General features: G+C 43.5%; 1 protein-coding gene across 4 annotated transcripts in view; it reads right to left on the bottom strand.

Moving 5' to 3' along the window:
- l1cama (L1 cell adhesion molecule, paralog a) overlaps positions 1–20,646 on the bottom strand; it is a 38,420-nt gene that overhangs the window by 4,296 nt on the left and 13,478 nt on the right. For 2 of the 4 annotated variants that reach the window (XM_061058562.1, XM_061058563.1), the window contains exons 2-26: positions 13,270–13,643; positions 11,942–11,956; positions 10,294–10,396; positions 9,597–9,799; positions 8,445–8,567; positions 7,828–7,998; positions 6,674–6,788; positions 6,137–6,321; positions 5,818–5,949; positions 5,587–5,733; positions 5,384–5,495; positions 4,871–5,031; positions 4,618–4,777; positions 4,237–4,361; positions 3,954–4,055; positions 3,189–3,386; positions 3,031–3,101; positions 2,715–2,940; positions 2,478–2,593; positions 1,871–2,087; positions 1,526–1,648; positions 1,067–1,243; positions 856–969; positions 605–754; positions 61–192 (exon numbers count right to left, since the gene is read on the bottom strand). In XM_061058562.1, the coding sequence (XP_060914545.1) occupies positions 61–192; positions 605–754; positions 856–969; positions 1,067–1,243; positions 1,526–1,648; positions 1,871–2,087; positions 2,478–2,593; positions 2,715–2,940; positions 3,031–3,101; positions 3,189–3,386; positions 3,954–4,055; positions 4,237–4,361; positions 4,618–4,777; positions 4,871–5,031; positions 5,384–5,495; positions 5,587–5,733; positions 5,818–5,949; positions 6,137–6,321; positions 6,674–6,788; positions 7,828–7,998; positions 8,445–8,567; positions 9,597–9,799; positions 10,294–10,396; positions 11,942–11,956; positions 13,270–13,402 (3,511 nt within the window). In that variant the 5' untranslated portion in view covers positions 13,403–13,643. The remainder of the gene's footprint in view (positions 1–60; positions 193–604; positions 755–855; positions 970–1,066; positions 1,244–1,525; positions 1,649–1,870; positions 2,088–2,477; positions 2,594–2,714; positions 2,941–3,030; positions 3,102–3,188; positions 3,387–3,953; positions 4,056–4,236; positions 4,362–4,617; positions 4,778–4,870; positions 5,032–5,383; positions 5,496–5,586; positions 5,734–5,817; positions 5,950–6,136; positions 6,322–6,673; positions 6,789–7,827; positions 7,999–8,444; positions 8,568–9,596; positions 9,800–10,293; positions 10,397–11,941; positions 11,957–13,269; positions 13,644–20,646) is intronic. The other 2 variants (XM_061058566.1, XM_061058565.1) reach the window with 2 other exon arrangements.

The following is a 20,646-nucleotide window of genomic DNA, read 5'->3' as shown; positions in this document are numbered from 1 at the left end:
TTCTGTGTTATATTTTAGCATCTCTCCTGATTGACACTTGTGACTGAGGGCTTCACTTGCCTGAATACTTCCCTCCTTTACTCCTCTTGATGAAGCAGAGGATGAGCAGTATCAGCAGCAGCAGCACGATGGCGCTCACAAGACCGATGAACCAACCCTGTGTGGCAATGCTTGGCTGCACCTCTGTCACCGCTTCCGAGGGGGGGGGGGAAAGACAGATGAGGGAAAAATCCAAAGTAAGTTTTTTTGCATTAGGAAAAAAGGATGAAAGTACAAGAGGAGAGGAAAGGATGAGATAGGTAGGATAAAAGAGGGAGCAGAATCTAGAGCAAAAGAGACAGAGCATTATGCATTCTGACAAGGGTGGCATTTCACTTGGGGGCCAAAGAAAAATGCACCAAACAAACATGAGTAATGGATTATTTTAATAGGTGCTAACCAAGCTCTCTTTTCATATACGTTTTTGAAAGCACTTTCAAAAACAGGCAGTTGAGAGAACCGCACGACACTCTCAGTAGGATCAGCTTTATATTTAGATGTGGGAAGCCCAGAGGAGAGAGCCGGGAAGATGAAAGGAAAGAGGATGAATGGAGGCTCATAGTACCTGTTCCTGTTGTGTCAATCGTAGGTTCCCAGAAACTGGTGTTGCTGTAAATGAAGCGCAGACGGTAATGAGAGCCAGGAGTGAGGCCCTGGAGCTGGTAGAAAGACTGTGAGGAGTTCACCTTCTCTGACGTCTTCCATACAGGCCCATCTGCCGAGACATGATATGAACCTTGGTTACCTTTTCTTGTTGAGGGTTATAAAACGTTTCCTATGCAAAGTCTTTCTCATGCACTCATAAGTTAATTATACCATTTTTTTTTTGGTATTGGATCTGGAAGCTAACATTCCTGTGCCTTTTCTTGGCCACCCAGCTGAGGTTTACTGAGTTCTCCCCCACAGACAGGCTGATGTTGGCAGGAGGTCCTGCAAGACATTCAGAAAGAGGATTTTAATTCTTGAACCAGTACAGCTGGAACTCTTTGTGTCTGTTGGTAAAGAATGGTGTGAATGCAGTTTGTACCTCCATCCAGCGTCGTGGCACCCTCCCTCATTAGGGGCTCCCCGTCCCCTGCAGACGTGCGCCCCCTAAGGTAGAAGCGATAGTGGCTGTGGCGATCCAGGCCCTTCAGGGTGAGATGGGTCACTTTGGGATCGTCTATTGTCTCTACCTGCATGGGGCTGTCATCAGTCGCTACAACTGACCGCAGAAAATCACAACAAAACACTCAATCACTTCTTGATCCTATATACATCATCATGGGTGACACATTGTTACGTGTGACTGACTGATGAGCTTAATTAGGAGGCTTTTGACATTTCTCTGTTGTTCTTGATCTAATTGGAAATGTATTGTGTGGTTTCATTCTCAGTATTGATGTTTTTTACTGAGATTCCACATCTAAAAACTCAAGTTCACTGAAAATTTTAGATAGGTCTAGTAATGTTTTTCTTGTGGTATAAGGATGTAAACTATGCTCACCCTGCTGGTACTGCAGTAGATATCCGATGAGGACGCCGTTCGGCTGGCTAGGAGGCGTCCAATGGAGGGTAATTTCTGTTTCTGATTGACTGTCCAGGATGAAGGTTGTTGGAGAACCAGGAACTAGCAGCAACACAAACACGAACCATGAAAAATCATTATTAAGGCATTAATCCACTTAGATCAACTGTCACCTCTATTCCCACAGCAGCTGCCTGCTTGTCAATATTCGTCCTTGCCTCATTTTGATCTCTTTTCTTCACTCCACTCAGTCATACTCTGTCCTTTCATCTATTTTAACCCAAACTCCCCCCATTTTCGCTGTTCTTTCTTTTTTATTCTCACCTCCTTCAGGAGTCTTGAAGGGCAGCGTCTCAGAGGGGGGTCCCTCGCCCTTGCTGTTAAATACAATGACAACCAGAGCATAGTGGGAGTATGGTCTGAGATCACTGATTACCCTCTTCTCCTCGTTGGCTCCGGTCTCCACCACCATGGTGCTCTCTAGTGAATGGGACCTCCGGCCTCGGTGGTGCCCCCCTGAATCGATTCTGTTCAAGTAGATCTGGATTTTTCAGAGAAGTCAGAGAAATTATTAACAAGGATTTAATTACTTTCAGAGGCATTAATAGAACATTTCATACACTTTTTAAATCAAGTACTTTCTCTCTTAAAGCAGTTTGAAAAGGAAAAAGTTGGACTTGGCTGTTGAATGCAACAAAGACCCACAAGAGAGAAAGGAGGCACTGCGACAAGATTATGATACATTTTGAAGGTTAGATCCTCTAAAATAAAAAAAGGCTCTTTTCTTCACAACCTTGAAACTAAAGAGAACTCTGAAGCCCTGCCAAGTTCAGATCTGGCTGCCTTTGCTGTAAACCCAAAGTATGTATTATTTATGAGCACAGGCGCTGAACATGTCAGGGAAACAACAGAGGAGATACAGGATCAGTACCTTGTATCCCAGAAGGTGTCCTCTGACCGTATCTCTGTCTATTGGTGCCCAGGCCACTGTAATGGTTGTGCTGTTCAGCAATTTAACACCCACATCCATTGGAGCCTCCAGTGGAACTGAGGGACAATGACAGACAGGTGAGGGGTAGCTGAGAAAGAATATCAAGTCCAAGTATCCCCCATGAAGAAAAAAGGATATTGTTAAAACACTTAAAAACAGTTAAAGAAAATATTTTACCATCCTCTCCTGAGTACCCAATGACAGGGTCAGGTTCAGGTCCCTCCCCTTTGCCATTTACAGCCTGCACTTTGATATCAAAGGCTGAAAAGTTGCCAATATCATTGACCGTGAAAGGTGAAGCAGTTGTATAGTTGGTGTTCCAGGTTGGCCCGCTGCCTACCACTCGCCTCCACAATACCCTATACTTGAAGTCAGGTCCATTAAAGTTACGTTTGTCCATTTCCTGCAGTGACAGAGACAGCATCCAATAAGGAACAAACTCTTTTTAATATATTCTTTTGACTCTGCTTCAGTTTTCTGGTAGAAGATGTACCTTCCATGAGATGACCAGAGTGTCTGGGTCTGTGGACTCACTCCTGACATCTTCAGGGTTATCGTCTGGAGCTGATATTGGAACAAAAGTTTAGTGTTGTGTAATTTTGGGTTCACTTTGAGAACAAAAACTTGTGGTTCAGAAACATTGATTCTAACCTTCAGCAACTGTGTTGTGGATTTCTGAAGGCTTGCTTGGGTCGCTCTGGCCCACATCATTGATGGCAATGACCCGGAAACGGTAGGACAGGTAGGGCCACAGAGGGAGGCCGGCACGCTCCTTGTTACCACTTACTCTCTTGAGCTCTTCCCAGCGCCTGTCCTTCAAACCCTGATCCTCAAACTCAACCAAATACTCTGCAGAGAGAGAAGAATGAGTAGAATTATAGCGATGCAAGAGGAAAAATAATAAACACTCAAATCAGAGTGAGACACTGTGAGCTTTTCAAAAGTCTGATGTAGCAGATTAAATAATAATAATCCTGTCCAAGTAATGAAACAGAACTGTCTTTCATTGTACTAGAGGGAGATTAATGATATGGGCTTGTTGCTCTGAGTATTAGAGTAAGACATAATGATTTGTGTCTGTGTCAGAACACATCTTCACTTTGCAGCACATGTGGAAAACATCCTTTTCATTTTTACTTTATTTTTTTTTTTTTTTTGAAAAGAGACAGTGAACATTTATTATTATTCAGACGGATGTAAATGTACCCGAATTGGCCAAAGGACTCATTTTCATCGGCAGTCTCTTTGCCAGATGTTTTTTGGCATCATAGAATTAAATGTAAGCCATTAACATACGTTCATTAGTATAGAAACAAAAAACACAGGGGAAACAAAAAACAGAGGGGGTAAAATACTGATGTGTGCAAACATGTGTGTGACTCTATGTGAGTCTCTGTGTGCTTGTCTGTACTCAACCTAGCACAGGACTGTTGTTGTCGTCTCCAGGAGTCCAGCTGAGGGTGACTGCTCGCCGCTTTGAATCAGTGATCTGGAGGAGGACAGGCGGGTCTGGACGATCTGATGGGGAAATAAAAAAAGACCATTACCAAAACTTTATTCTTACTGCAAGTATCCAAGTGACAAGTTAAACTAATGTATATTCAAAAATGTAAATACAAATTTTGCCTTTTTGGCTGGTGGTAGGTTTAGTCTAAAACACATGCTGGTATGTGGTCACATGTAAGTGCTATAATCTTACCACACAAAGTGAGGGTGCTGCTGGCTTTAGCCATGTCCAGTTTAGTGATGACCTGACAGGTGTACACAGCCTCATCATCTGGTCCCACATTTGCTATTATCAGGTCTGGTCCATCAAATGTATATCTAGGGAAATATGGTCATTTTTATCGTCATCTTTCATTTTTATTAACACATTTACCTCATCCTTATTTTTATTTGTCAACATAGAAAGTTATTTATTTGTTTGTTTTTTTTTGACGAGGGGAAAAACAAATATGAAAGATGTGTTACATAAAGGTTACCTTGCTAAAGCTCATCTGTAAATACTGCTCCTGGTTTGGTTTGAAGCTTCAGCATAAAATGACAACAACAACATTTTATGGCCAGAATTAGGTCTTACTTTTCATCACTGTGGGACTGAAAGAGCTTCTGTTCATTCTTTCTCCACTGAATTAGTGGAGGGTCCAGTTTTGTGTCAACAAGGGAAACACAGGTGAAGATTGCGGTTTTTCCAGGTTGCAATCTCAGATCCTGTGGAGGTGTAATAATCACTGTCCTGTCTGGAGAAGAAGGGAAGGAGACACACCATGCTGAGTACAAGGTGCATTAAGTACAAACACACCAGCTGCTAAGGTACACAGTGTTTCACTTACTGAGCACTTCTAGCATGACACTGATGGACAAGTTGGTGTTTTGTACTGAGCAGGTGTACATGCCCTCATCGTCGTGAGTGACATTCATGATCTCAAGCCCGCCATTAGCGAGCGGGTTAACTCTGGGATCTGCCAGAAGGGAAGAGGTGCTGCTGCTCTCCCTGGAAAAGACACATATGCACACAAAGACACATGTTAAAAACTTGGAAAGCAGAGTGAGAACAATAAAGCTTTTTTCAGCCTTTGCAGGTGCTGATGAATTCAACAGTTAAATTGCCTATTTTGCCAGACAGAACAAAGCGTAGTTGGAAACAGTCCACATTAATCAAATTCACAGTCACAGCCCAGATGCAACAGCACTTGACTGTTAATTTATGCAGATGAAAAACTACCTACGCAGTATCCCCTCTTTGAAATCTGTCAAGATGAAAATCCACCAGACATCATACTAGAATATGCAATACAATGCAACAGAACACAATGGAAGAGAGCGAGGTGTTTTTCGTGCCTCACCAAATGACTTTAGGTTTAGGAGAGCCAAAGGTGTCACACTCCAGTAAAGCCTTCTGGCCTTCTGTAAATGTGTATGCATTCCCATCCTCGGTTAGGATCTGGGGCGGCAGCTCTGAAACAACAAACATAAAGAGAAATGAGACACACAGAAGTAAAAAACCCAATCAGTTGAATATGTTACATGTAGAAAAATAAACACTCACCAATGACATAGATGTTTGTGTTGGTGATGATGGTCCCATGCTTGTTGGAGGCCCGGCACTGGTAAATGGCAGTGTCTCCAAAGTTGACGTCCTTTAGGATTAGAGACCCACTGTTGGTCAGGGTACGTCGGGAGTCCTTGTTGGTTGCTGTTTAAAAAAACAACCGTCATATGCTTAGTGTTTGATGCCTTGTGTTGAGATATGGATTTTGAGGTGGATCTACACACTGACCCGAGAGAGGGTTCCCATTGTTGGTCCAGCTGATGGTAGGAGAGGGGATGCCATCTGCCTGGCAGTCTAACCTGACAGTCTCACCTGGGGCATACAACTGACTGACAGGCTCCTTCGTCCAGTAGGGAGCCGCTACAAGGGACATGATGTATTTATTACGATCATTGGAAGGGGAGCATCACATTTTAAAGGGACACAAATTCAAACCTTTGCACAAGACTAATTGAGACTTAATGGTTGAGATTGATAGGTCACACTCTACATGTAAAATGCTTGCATAAATCTGAAATCTATCAATGCATCAGCGTGTGTGATGTACCTTCCACAGTCACAACGTAAGTGTGTGTGACCTTCCCTTGGGAGTTCTCAGCTATGCACTGGTACTCGCCCCCATCACTCTCAGAGATGTTACTGAAGCGAAGGCGGCGATCGTGCATATCTTTTACGGTGCGGGATTCAGATAGCTCGCCGTCCTTCCTCAGCCATGACACTTTTGGAGTTGGTCTGAAGAGGAGGAGGGATAGTAGGATGTGGATAAAGGGATGCAACAGTGGTAGGGATGTATGGGTAAGAGAGAGGAGAAAAATAAATGAGCAATGTTGTATTAATGCAAAATTAAGAAGCCAAGAAAGGAAACAACATTAAGGGTGAAAAGAGAACAAATAAATGAAATTAAGAAAGCAGCGTTTGGAGAAGGGGAAATAAAGATATATGATGGAAAGAACAGAGAGTAAGGAAGTAGGAAGAGGAAAGAGTGATGGATAGGAGGCAGGTAAGATTGATTAGAAGGAGTGGCTCGATCATAGTGATTGATTGGGTCAGAAAAACACCAAAATACACACAGACACACACTCACAGGCCTTGGACGATGCATTCAAGCTCCACGGTCTGGCCCCTGAGAGCATGGTAAACGCTTTGACTTCCAGTAGGTCTCATCATGTGCGGCCTCCTGTTCCGCAGTAAAGCGTTGGCTGGAGAAAGAGGTGGAAACATGAAGACTAAATAGAAAGATTCATACATATGCATTGGTAACGTGCTGCTGACACAGCAGTCACTTTAGAGACACACACACACACACACACACACACACACACATGCAGATGCAGGGTGTGGATTCGTGTGGAGATGATTTCACCTTTCTAACAACACATCGACTTACAGATTTCCTACACACACACAGAGGTCCCATGTTAACATGTGCTCATCTCTCTGACCTCTAGTTGGGCCACAGATGCTGGCAGCCACATCTCAGTGTGAGCTGCATCTCATTACTGCTGGGCTGAGGAGGTGATGGACCTCCTGCCGCCTGTGGGACTATCTACTGGACACATCACTGCTTTGGTCAGCAACATGCCACCACATGAAGGGGAGGTGACTTATCATTTTCTGTGTGCTAATTTCATCAAAACTATGCTGTATTTTACTCATAAAGTAAGTACGACAGATTCCAAAGTGGTTGTCATTTTGAATGTGTTGATATGCTAAACTAGTTGTGTCATTGTAGCTACATACCCTTCAATCGTTAATTCAAACTATTTCAAACCAGGAAATTGTGCCTTGAAAATGTTCTACACAACTTCTGTCCAGTGTTTCTATGAAGAAATAAATGTGCTTGAAACAGGAAGTCTATTTTATCAGTGCCCTGAGCACCACTGATAAACTGGCAGTAGAAATCTGATAGGCATTTATCGCAAAATCACAAAACATCTACATGCTGAAGAGGAATAGAACTAAAAATACCTTTTGTTATCTAAGTGAGTCTTATAGAAGCAGGATACTCTTCTTTGACCTTTACTTATTATGTGATATGTGTTTATATATACGGTAAATGATTAAATAGCTTGTAATCTTCTGTTTTGTTTTGCATCTGATGCTGTACAGTAAACGGGGGGGATTGACCTAGAGGACTTTTAATTGAGATTTTAGCTCAATAAAGAGTGATGGGCTAAGTCTAAAGATTAATTTCAGGCCCAGTTAAATCAGTTTGGAGAGTAATTAAGCTACACTTACAGGGGTTGACAGTGAGAGTGATGGGTTCCTTTGCCAGAATGGTGCGCGTTGCCAGGTACTGGACATTGCAGGTGTAGTCCTGCCTGCTGTCTTCTGTTGTCAAATAGGCAAAGTACAAGTTGCCATCCTTTCCCACCACCACCCGCTCACTAAGCTGGATATGGTGTAGCCCTGTTGAGAGTGGGAGAGAGGAAATGAGACGGAGAAGAAGAGAGGCAATGATTACAGACAGTGGCAGTGGAAAAAAAGAGAAACAAAGGAGAGAGAAGAGCAGCTTAGCAGCAGAATAAAGTAGAGAGGGGAACATTGGAGGGAGGCGTAGAGATACAATAGGATGAGAGGAGAAGAAAAAATATTTCTAAAAAAGAGACAGAGAGAACAGGGGCAAGAAAAGACTGCACAAAGGAGTACTAAAGACTTTTTTTCATTATATTATAGATAAATCCATAAAAAGATATTGTTGATATTGAGGGAGAAAGGAGAGAGATATAATTGACTACTTCTCTAAGATGGGATGAAAGTGAACAACAAAACGATCGATAGATAGTCCAAATGGCAGCTTTATTGAGGAGACAGGAAGGATGTAATGGAAGGAGATGGAAAGGTAATGTACTCACTCCAGTCCATCCAGTGAATGATGGGCTCCATGGAGCTCTGCGGGGGGTTACACTTCAGAACAATACTGTTTCCCTCCTCAGCCTTCACAGTTACCCTTTTTTCTTTCTGTTGAGATGGGGGAGCTACAGGGAGGCAAGTGAGGACAAACACACACCTGTTAGGCTCCCTACACACAAACAAGTGCAAAGCCACCTGTGCAAACATTTTCTGTGTTGTTTGAAGATTATCTGAGGCAATCCACAGAGCAAGACCACTCAAAGAAATGTACACTGGATCAGGTGTATCCTTTTTTAATCCTGTTCAAGGATTTGAGGAGAGAAGTGTTCGGTTGTTTTTTCACTTGTATAAGTAGAATGACTTGATTTGTGTTTCATATATGTTTGCTCCGCCCTCCTCTTCCTCCCCTCCTCCCCACTGCTAACCCCACAGGAGCTACTGAAGAGTGCTTCACGTGACATCAACTCAAGAGTGTTTCTGGGGAAACTGTTGTCAGGGAAACAGTGAAGGAAAGAGGTCGCCCAGTAGAGAGCCAGTCACACAGGTGGATGGATCCACAGAGGTGCTCTTTAGTTTTGCCTGAGGCCCGTGTGTGTGCAAGTGTGTGTGCAAGTGTGTGTGTGTGTGTGTGTGTGTGTGTGAGTGTATGCTGATTATCATGTTATTGCATGTAATTATGTTCTGGGTGGTGGTACCAGGAATGCTCGCTGTGAGCCTCCATCTGCTAACAAACGTGCTCTCTATAAAGCAGGGCAAAGGAAAGGTTTGAACGCCTTCTCCGCTTACAGCTTTGTAAATTGCTCTGTTGTTGCTGATAAAAAACCAACAACAACGCAGCTCATTTCTAATCTGGATCTCGAAGGCATTTACACGAGTGCTACCTCTGAAGCTGAAATCTATAAAAGGCATGAAGCTCCTCTGATGTCATACAGTTTGTATAAAAACAAATCAGAGGAGGTTTGATTCGGTTTTTTACAACCTAAAAGGGTGTGATTCATCTCAAGGCTGAAGCAAATGATTTAAAATAGTCACTGAAGATGATAAAATGTGAATATTTAAATCATCATTCAGTTATCATTATGTTATGACTCGTCATCACATTTAATCCGTGAATGCTTGACTTGAGGAATAATCGTCTCTCAGCGTGTTCTTACCATCAGTGTTCAGAATGGCCTCGTGAGAGACAGCGGTCCCCAGGTCATTGGATGCATAGCAGACGTATTTGCCTTGGTACTGCTTCAAAGTGTCCATAGTGTTACTGAGTGTGTAGAATGCGGATGAGCCAGAGAGCTCTGACATCTTCAGCTCCGGGTCACTGCCTGGGTCAAACTCCTCTCCATCCTTTGTCCACCGGAAACTTAAGCAAAAAGAAAAAAAATAAGTCACACAGCAGGGAGAGTGTTCGTTTCAAATAGCAAATAAAAATAACTTCCATGTCGTTTACTAAAGCAGTTTTCAATACACACATGTCATTGAATTTGAGGGCACAAATGGTTTGCTGCAAAATGTAGATGTGATGCCGCAGCAGGGCTCACAGGCTTGTGCTGTGTAATTGTGATATTCATCTTTTTCTTGGCAACTGGAACAGTTTTCCACTTCATAGCAGCTAAGACACTCTGGAAAGATTGCTTGAGGGCTTAATGACATTTATCCCTTGTTGAAATGAGAACTCTGACGGGGTGAATCTATGCTCTCGTGTGACACTGCATATAAAGATGTCAGCTGAACAAGGGTAGGGAAGGTCGCTGTCCTCAGACACATCACTAGTGGCTAGACTCCTCTATGACTAATTTAACGTCTTTAGACTTGAAGTGTTAGTGTGGACGTGTGTGTGTGTGCTTGTTGACTAACATGGGCACAGGGTTGCCAGTGGCTTCACAGCGCATGACGAGGTCTTCAACACTAAAGACCGTGACAGACTCCGGCTGTGTGGTTATCATTGGAGGCCGTTTCACTGCAAGAATACAAAAAAAAGAGTAGCTGATATAAATACCTGAAAAGAAGATATACATGATGTGGTTTTAATAGATGTACACACGTGCACACACTCAGTTCTTGCAATCTTAACATAACTGATTTCAGTCTGTGATAACTCCATCTATGACATACACACACATATCATCATGTTGTAGCACACAGATCTCTTTGGCACAGATAGCTCTCATTCTCATACTTTAACAGCTACCGATAAGTATATTCAGCCAATATCACTTAAAAAGACTCCCCAGAGAAGGAGATGAAATGTAGGCCGAGGAAAGAGTGAAAGTAGGAGAGAAGGCAGAGAAAATGGGTTGAGATGAGAGGAAATTGATATAGCATAATGTAAGAGGGAGAAGAGATATACAGCACAGTGCACCCTGCAAGACTGAGAGGGTCAGCGGGGAAATGAAGCAGGGATTTTGAGAGAATGAAAAAAAAAAAAGACCACCAGAAGAGGTTTCGCTTTCTCTGTCAACACTGTCCATAACAACCATAAAGCAAAGGCTCGATAACAGTCTCGTAAAACCATGCATGCTGGGATTTAGTGTGACTACTGTATTGAACCAGCATGTTTGATGCCTTCACATGCTTTATGGCCCACGTCAAGTTTTTACGTTCTGTTTTCAAATACTTACAGACAGAAATTCAAATCTTTTTCTCCATATAGCTTCACTTACTACACACAGGCAGTTTGCAGTGCGAATAGAGGTCGCAGCTTGATACCTTTTGGCTTGAGTATTTGACTTTAAGGAATAAAGACAGAGCCCAAGTCAGAGATACATTTACATTATGTAGGTAAATGGGTGTGAGTGTGGGGGAGGGCTGCGGTACATGAGACGCAGGCGGGGGAAATGGGGAGCTGAGCAGACAGCAGGGATGGATGGAAGTGCTGCAAAGAATGGGAACATGAGAGCAAGTGAGAAACAGAGCAAAAGGAGACAGAAATAGAAAAAAACAAGGGGTAGATTCACTGAGATTCAGAAAAAGACGGATAGGGTGACTGAGGGAATTTAATGAAATAATTCCCAATGATAGGAAATAAGCCCATTTCCTCAGCTGATCAAATTGAAGTTCGGGCTGCAGGCACTGCTCCATTATTGGCTGAGGAGGAGGAGAGGAGTTGGTGCTTAGTGCTTTAAGTCCTCTTTATTTCCCCGTGTCTTTGATCTGACAGCCCTGCTGCCACCGAACACACAGCGACTCCTCCAATGTCCCTGCTTCTACAGGGACCTCACCTAATGGGAACCAGAGGGGCTAAACACACACACTCTATATACGGAAAAAAGTGGACGGGAACATGCTTACAATACAACACTCAAGTCTTCAAATACAAACACACAAGAAAGATAAACCACACTGTGAAAAAGATGCATACGTGATGCATTCGTCTTAGTGCGACAGGAGTTTTACTGTGCTGGATGGATAATAACCTCTCTGGAAAAAATGAAAGTGTTTACGACAAGCTATGCCAGCGCCTGCATTAAGACAAATAGACGTCAATAAAGTTGAAAGCACTTACGATCACTTATGTGGTCTGTTAATCCACCATGGTGGGCAGAGAAAAGAAACAATGAGGGAAAAATGTTTTAGTTACAGTACACAACAAGGATAAAGAGATAGCTATGGCTAAAATAGAGATAGGCTAAACACTGATAGATGGATAGATAGGTCTATAGGTAAAGATAGAGAAAATAAAGGAACAACAGAGCAAGGTAAACATGGATAAATAGCAAGGAAGACGATAGATAGAACGATAGAACGATAGATAGATGTTTCACAGATAATTGAACAACAGTTATGATACATGGAAGATAAAACAGTGTTATGTGTCCTGTAATGGAGTGGCCGCTCTGACACAGATTCCGACGTATCTCCTTTTATTGATCCCCATCAATGTCTCTCATTGACATGGCCAGGGGACACTAATTGAAAGGCAGGGGACACCTTGACCTTTTAAATCTTTGACCTGCTGCTCCTTTCTTCTTCCTCCTCATCATCCTCCCTTCATCCTCCTCAGCCCTCTCACCTCTGTGTCACCTCGCCCCTTTGGGGATTACTTTGGTAGATTTATTGCATCTCATCAACATTTATAGGTTAAACGTGCGTGAGTGCATGTGCGTCAATGCATGTGTAATTGCTTGTTTTGTGCACACACTAGAAATATGTGTGGGTGGTGAAGGATTGTGACTCATTTCAAGTAGTCTTAGATAAAGAGTGAACAATAAAGGCTAGCAGTAAAGAACAATATTCTCTTTCTATCTCTCTCTCTGCCTCTCTCGCCCTACTGGAGCTCTGTGGGCAGGCCCACAACAGCCGAGGAGATGATGATCAATTTTCCCGCAGGGCCACGAGCTCAGCTGTATATCTAATGCCCACATATTGCATTGAGGAGGAGGAGGAGGAGGAGGAGGATGAAGAAGAAATGAGTGAGAAAAAACATTCCTGGATTTCTGTTATATAACTCAATTGTTGATCAAATTACTCCCCAATTTAATTCTGGTTTGCACTGAGGAAACCAGATCAATAGAGAGACTTATCGATGCAGTATGAGGGGATCAATTACAAAGTAATTAGACACACCAGAGGAACAGATGAGTGCTCACAAAGGAACCTCAGACAGTAGAATTTCGAGCATAATCGTGCAATCCAGCCCTGAATATCGAGGTTAGTGGAGGAGAATCACGTGTTCACTCTGCTGATTTGTTCTAATTAATCATGATGAAAGATCATTATTAGCCTTCTTTGATGAATCAACAATGTAATTAACACAACAAATAAAACCTTTGATCCCCATTGAAGCATTCAGACATCATTGTTATCAGATGTAGGATATGAATCTGTACTCACAGTTGGGGGGTATGTGTATGGCTGCTCGGCCGGGCTGGGCAGCAAAGGAAAGGAGGAGGAGAAGGAGGTGTGGGAGGAGGTGAGGGGAGCACTGGCCCCTACTGCCAACCTGCTGTCGCTGTGTGTGCGGCATTGCTCACTGTCCCATCAAAGTCCCACCTGCTCACACACACGTGCAGTAAAATGCACAGAGAGGGCCACCTCACACACACACACACACACACACACTCTTGCCGAGTAGATGTGAGGCTAGGTTTCTTTTCCTCGGCTTTACCTCGATGTACGTCTTTGGACCCTCCTGTCCTTCCCCCCCTTTTCCTTTTTTTTTCGCTGTTTCTGTAAGTCAGGTCAACGCCCTCCTGCTGGTCTTCTCTCTGAAAGATAAAAGAGAAAGGGGGGTGAGGGGAGGACAAGAGGAGAAGCGAGACGGAGCGGGGCCATGTGTCAGAATGGGAGAAAAATTACCCTGTGCCATGTGGTCAAACCTCTTCACAGACCGAGGCATGGAGTTAACACACCAATGATCAGTTAACAATACAATCCCCCCCCCCCCCCCCCCCCCCCCCCCCCCCCCAAAAAAAAAAAAAAAACACCTGCAATGCCTATCACTGAATCTGTTCGTGTAAAAAAAAAAAAAATTGGTTGATTCCATTTGGTAATTACATGACCAGTGGCCCATATGGAGGGGCCAGTCAACAGGACAGATGGACAGAATACCACAACAAAAAGCTGACCATAGATGCCCAGCACACAGATGGGCTGTAGACAGACACATGCAGATTGATGAAGTGTCAAATCAGATAATAAGCAAGACAGGCACATACAGTAGTTGATAATCAGGTTTAGTCAGGGCACAAAGCAAACAGTGCGTACTGTAACTGAGTGAGAGTGCTGTGATAAGTGTGCGATAAAGATGCTATCGGTCTTGGTGAGTGAGCTAAACTACCCCTGCTAGGAGTCTATCCGTTCTCCATCTGTACCCTTGGATTGGGTCCTTGCCACAACATGCAGGCTGTCCTCCCCCGCGACACCACGTTGCGCAGCCCGCAGACTGTTTACACTATTCAGTATCACACACAAAGAACTGTTACAGCACACCATGATTAAGACGTGCAAGCGAGACAAAAGAAAAAAGGAGATGATAGCGAGAGGATGCTTGTTCGACAGCTCTGCAGTAATGGCAGCCTGATTGAAGAGTTTTGGCTCTGTGCACTGCTGTTTGTTGGCAATGCCACAATGGAGTGATGAGTGACCTTGGAGAGTGGGAGAAGGTCAGGGATGAGAGGAGATGAAGATGATGGGGGAAGAGTAGAGGGTAAGAGGAGGGTGGAGAGTGGTGATTATCCATTTTCTTTTATCCTTTCCATGTTACGCTGTAAAAATGGTATACTGTATTTAAAATATGTATAAAACATTATCTTAGAAAGAGTTACAGGAATGTGGGGTTTGAGTAGAACACACAGAGCCCAATCAGATTTAATTAAAGACCTAACGGAAGCTGAGCTCTTAATAAGGCAGTTTAAACTAACAGCATTAGGATTAAATGAGCCATCACACTAACTTGCTTGCTTTGTACGAAGAACAGCACAACAAGCTTATAGGAGAGGGAGAAGACAGAGGGATGAAGAGGGTGGAGGATACATAAAGAGGAAAAGTGGGTTTTAGGAAGAGAGCAGAGGAGAGGGAGAAGAAGAGGCGGAGGTGAGGGAGGAGAGAGGCAAAGTGAAGGAGGGAGGGTGGGGGGTGATGGGAGGAATGGAGGGATGCGGAAGGAGGGATCCAGGAGTAGGAGGGATGACAAAGGGTGACAGCTGTGACGCTAATCCTCTCCATCCACTTGCATACATACACACACATGTGCAAGCTCCTCTAATCAGTGTGCATCACTTGTTCTCTCTCTCTCTCTCTTCTTCGGCTCCTTCGTTTCTGATCCTTCTATCAGCTTTTTTAGTGGTTGTTGTTCTCTGGAGACAGGGGGCCAATTACAGTGATCCAGTCTTAAAACAGCCTCTCCTGGATGCCATTAGAGGCAGATGGATGAAGCAGAGCTAGTCAGGGTATTAGTATTGGTGTTAATGTGATCTGAGGTGGGCGCTTGACTATCAGTGCCACCTCCAGAGCGATGGTGTGGAGCAAAGCAGGATGCTGATTAACAGTGTAGCGCTCTGCCACTTGTCATGTCGCCAATCACAGACAGAGTAACAGGCACACACATCCAGGGGTCTGACAGAAGAAATCAGTCAGATGAAAGGGTATGGTCCAGTGGGCTTCAGTCAGGTGGCAGACCTCACGAAAGAATATTCTGGTCATGTAGAGGAGGAGCAGTAAAGGGGAACACTATAATGGGTTGGGAGGAGTGTGTAAAGGAGTATCTTTGAGCGAGGGAGAGATAGAGAGAATGGGAGACAAAGGATGCATGGAAGGTGCCATGGAAAGCGGCAAACCCAGCCACCCACACATGTTGATAGCACACACTGACTTGGCCTGACGAACTAACAAACACATACACCGAAACACTTCCTTGCTGTGGACTCGGCATGGGGCCATGTGGTGCTCCATTATCACAAGGGTGAGGGACACTGACATGGAAGCAGATGCCTGATTTCACGTCTTTGAGCTTAGCTTACTGCTGAGCAGCTGTCAGAGATCCAATCCCAGCCCTGTTACCTGCCTCATTGGACAGGGTCACGGGTCACTCCTTGGCTGCTTGCAGCTGGGCTGAGATGACCCGTCAGTGTTTCTGAGTGCTTTTAAAAACTATTATCGCCGCTGGGATGTCAACTGTCGCCATCAAAAGTCATTCAATCACGGGAGATTGTAGAGTGAGCAGCTCTATGTTGAGATTTGAGGGCGTGGTCGTCTGTTATTTTTCTACAAGAAAGCCTGACTGCAGAAAATGAGCCGCCAACTAGCCATGTATTAAACAAACCAAATCCACAGATCAATTTTGCACCTCCTTTAATTATTCATGGTTTCATACTTTGAGGCATTTTGCTAACAAAAACATAAATAACTCAAACCCTTGTAGCTTTCATTAGAAGAATTTAATTGCTGCACCATTGTGGTGTGTGCCCCCCTTATCATCCATTAGATAGAAGATTACACCCTTCCTTCCTCTGCAAAATGTAGTAATTAGTATTAAGTAGACATGTTGGGCGTTGCCAAGGACTTTTCAGTGCTGAATGGGCTGTCTTATCTATTAGGGGGGAAACAACACACAGACAAGCCTCTAGAGTCAAATCCTGTTTTGAGTTTCACACAGATTCTGATCCCAATCGTGCCAACCGCCCACATATACACGAGAGACTTTTACTGTTTGCTTCTTATCCTCACGTATCTGTGTGAGGAGCTGCGACGTTGATAAATGTAGCGTGATGTATTTTCTCTCAACTCATTGAGTCATGCAAATATGAATTCTGAAAGCTTCTCTGTTACTTACTGATGAGGAGCGCTCCTCTATTGGATTGGTGTGTGAGCGCGTGTGTTTGTGCATGTTCAAACATGTTTGTGGGTCTTGTGTCCTGTCATGCCTTGCTTTTAAATATTAACTACCTCCAGCTGTGAATATGTGTAGGGGGGGAGGATGCAGGACGGAAGGAAGGGTAGGAGAAAAATAAATGAATACATGCCCCCCTTTACCCCCAACTCTTCCCCCAGGGTGCGTCTGTCTGGTAAAACATCAGGCTGAAAGAAGACGAGGGGAGGACAAGGGAAAGATGGAGTGATTTAGACATTTACAAAGAGAGTACTCACTAAGATAATTGGACTGATAGGTGTTACAGGAGAGAAGCACTGAGAGATTATAAGGGTCAGTGGAAAAGTGAGCAGGGGATCCTAGAAACAAGGTGATGCTGGTGGGGGGTAGATGATCAGGCCCCCTACAGGGTGAATAATTCATAGAAATCCCCTTCCTGTCGGCACAATTTGCCCTAAATTCACCCAAATTCATAATTCATTCACAACCCTCACCGTACATTTGGTTTGGTCCCAGACAGTTGCTGTCCATCTCTATACCTGGTGTCTTTGCTCCGTCTGTCTGATTGTCTCCTTCTCGCCCTCCCCTCTCCCTCTCCCTGGCAGGGTCATACTTAATGCATGAGCCTGTTGCAGTGAGACAAGTCTCAGACCCACTTTGTCGCTCCTGCAGAAAAATACCACAAACGATGTGAAATAATACCTGTTCCTGCTCAGCGCCACAAAACACGGACGTGTATTTAATCATTCAACGCTATAAGGATTGCATTTCTTACTATCCTTTCTCACATTTTCACAAAGTGTTTCTGCTTAGGAGCCAAACCTTATAATAGGAACCATCCGAGAACGATGGGTACCCATTTTCCTGTCACCTTTATATCACTTGTCTCCTTCCCCTCTCTCAGCCCCCTCCGTATCTGACACTAAAAGCTTTCTTCAATTCCCCTTCGATCACTTTTCACAGTATATTCCTATTCCCTCGTCCTCTACCTTCTTTCTACACTCACCACTTTTTCTATCAATCAATTCAATAAACTGCTGCAGTAGCACTCTGACTTAGACGATGGGCCACATTTGCAACTTTAAGAAAAAGGGGCTTTACAGCACAGTGAGAAACCAACATCTCCATCATGCTTTTTTTTTAAAACGACAAGTAGCATGTGTCTAAGAGGCTCTGATCCACGGTCAACTCAAAATGGAAATTTACCCGCAGGAAAAAAAAGCTGCAGAGCTACACGCTATCTGGATCTTGGTGCGTAGACAGCACATTTATCAATACCACTATTAGCATAAGCACGGTTGGATACTTTGTAACTCCCACTTGTGTCAAAGCAGCAAATTGCACACAATGTTTTCCTATATTTTCAGGACCACACCTTACCCCACCCCCTTTGTAGGGTCAAAGGTTAAGGGTTAATATTGGAGTGACACAAAGCTGGAGAAAATAAAGGTTGTTAGAGGAGCTGTGAGGGTTACCGCCCACTCTCTCTCCTTCTTTCTCTCTCTCTCTCTCTCTATGGTTGCCATGACAACAGGGTCTCCACACAGCATCCCCCCTTGTACATACAAATTCGGTTATTCACACACATGGACACAGGTTTGCGGTATCACTTACGTATGCGCATGCACGTACTGACATTCGCTCATTTACTGATGCACATTGAAAGGCTATCCCTCAAAAACAGACACACACACACAAACACGTACACACACACACACACATCTATACTACACATACTGAAAGAGACATGTGGACACACAAAACTGAAACTGTGAAAGTGTCCAAGTTTTGCAAAAACAAATACAAAAATAATTTATTGACCTATCAAACTAATTTTACCCCAAGTTCATTAAAAAAATGCCACTCTCTCTCTTTCCTTTGTTTACCAATAAACACTGCAGTCATCCCTCTTATTGCCCAGGCTGCAGGAGCAGCTACCTCTGGTGTGATTTATTTATTGATGTTTTTCCCTTAAGACTCAATGGGAATAGAAGAATAAAAGAAGTGGTGAATTATTCAATAAGAAGGAAGTGGACTCATTAAGACATCCGTGAGGGCTGGAGAAGTAGAAGAGAGGTGGATGGATGAATGAAAGGAGGGATGGTGGAAAGAAAACAAGAGAAGATTAAAAAAAAAGCAAGACCTGCGGAAGATCAAACAGGGGTTTGACATCAAGTAGATAGCAAAACGTCTGAAAGAGAGCTGTGATGAAAGAACAAAAGTAAAAAGATGGCTTTTCTAAAAATGAGAAAGAAACACAGATGTGAAGGGAGAGAAATCAGGTTATGGGATCCCTGATTAGTAAAAGCTCTGTACTGATCAAAAGTAGGGGTGTTACCCTAATGTAACATGGTATCAGATTCCCTGCATGTGTGTGTGTGTGTGTGTGTGTGTGTGTGTGTGTGTGTGTGTGTGTGTTTTGTGCACATGAGTCCATGTGTGTTGCTGTGTGTATCAGTAAAAGATCAGGCCGTGTGTCAGCAGGTCAGCTAATCTCTCCTGTCAGCTAATGGATCCAGTCCTGCAGATGGAGTGCTGCCTCTAGGTCTTTCTGCTTCTAGCTTGTAAGCTGCTGCTCACTTAAGTCCACAATTGATAAGATAATTTGCTTATGGCTTGCCTGTCAGTCAGTTAGTCACAGGAAATTGCTGTATGGCATTGATGAACAAACAGAACAATATGTTTGTTTAAAAAAGTGAATGACTCTTTTACCTTTTTAAATGCACAGTTAAATAAGCACAACATGTATACATATTTTTTCCCTTTTCTTTCCAATTCATGTTATCAACATACAGTAAAAAAAGAGATAATAAACAGTCTAATTGGAAAAAGAAACAGAAACAACAAGGGGACAAATGCTTTCTCTACACAAAATGAGAATCATGTGTTCCGTACGTTATAGCATATAAAAACAATCACACACACAAAAGCATATACTATCAAATACTGCTGTGCTCTTCCCTTTGGGCATCATTTGCTACATTAGCAGCAGCATTGGTTAGATTCTATGCCTGCAGCACAGAGCACAGTAATTATGGACACACCCTTGAGTCAGGCAGAAGATATAAGATGCGATGCATGCAAACACCCCCCATTCTCAATGGGGGGTGTTTGCATGCATTGCATCTTATATATAGCGTCCTCACAGGAACATCGTTATGCGCTACGAGTGCAGAAGGTACATGCAATGTGAACACATGCTCATGATCCCTTCTTTATGGCAGAATGGTACAGTGTTCATACACTACAAAGTTAATGGGGTTTGCTCGCGTAAATAGGAGCAATCATGACATTATGAAATTACGTGGAAGAGCTATTAGGAGTGACCTTCCCTCTCTCTCTCTCTCTCCTCCCTGCCTCCTTTTATGTCTCCTGCTACGTCCTACACTCCCTGCTTTCTCGTCTCTTTATCTCACACAGTCAGCCTCTCCCTTTTTCTCCAGCTCCTCTACAGCAAGCAGCCTTGCTGATGTTTTTTTTTTCTTTTCTTATTCAGACATGAGTTGTGACCTTCACTGCCACTTTCTTCCCTCCCTCTACCTTTATGAAGATATTTATGGTGTTTGGGAAAAGGAGCTCAGAGGAGATCCTTAAGTAAACGTGTTGTGTGCCGTCATCCATCCCTTCGCGAAAGAAAATTAGAGGAGCTCAGACTGGTGGAAAAAGAGGTTTTTATGTGAGTGCGCTGGTAAAGCCTTTTGGGATCAAATTGGAGCCATGCAGCCCAGTAAAAAAGGAGCTGACATCAGTAGAGTATCTGACAGTGTTATCCCTGGAACCAGATGCTGCAGTTAAACACTGTTGGAGATGGCAAACACGCTATAACAACATAAACAGTATGGAACACATAGAAAATCAGCCACTGAAGAAGATGCTTGTATAGCAATACAACAGCATTTATG

Source organism: Labrus mixtus, chromosome 15 (assembly GCF_963584025.1).
Source record: "Labrus mixtus chromosome 15, fLabMix1.1, whole genome shotgun sequence".
Classification (NCBI taxonomy): Eukaryota; Metazoa; Chordata; class Actinopteri; order Labriformes; family Labridae; genus Labrus; species Labrus mixtus.
This window is presented reverse-complemented; position numbering and strand designations above follow the sequence as displayed.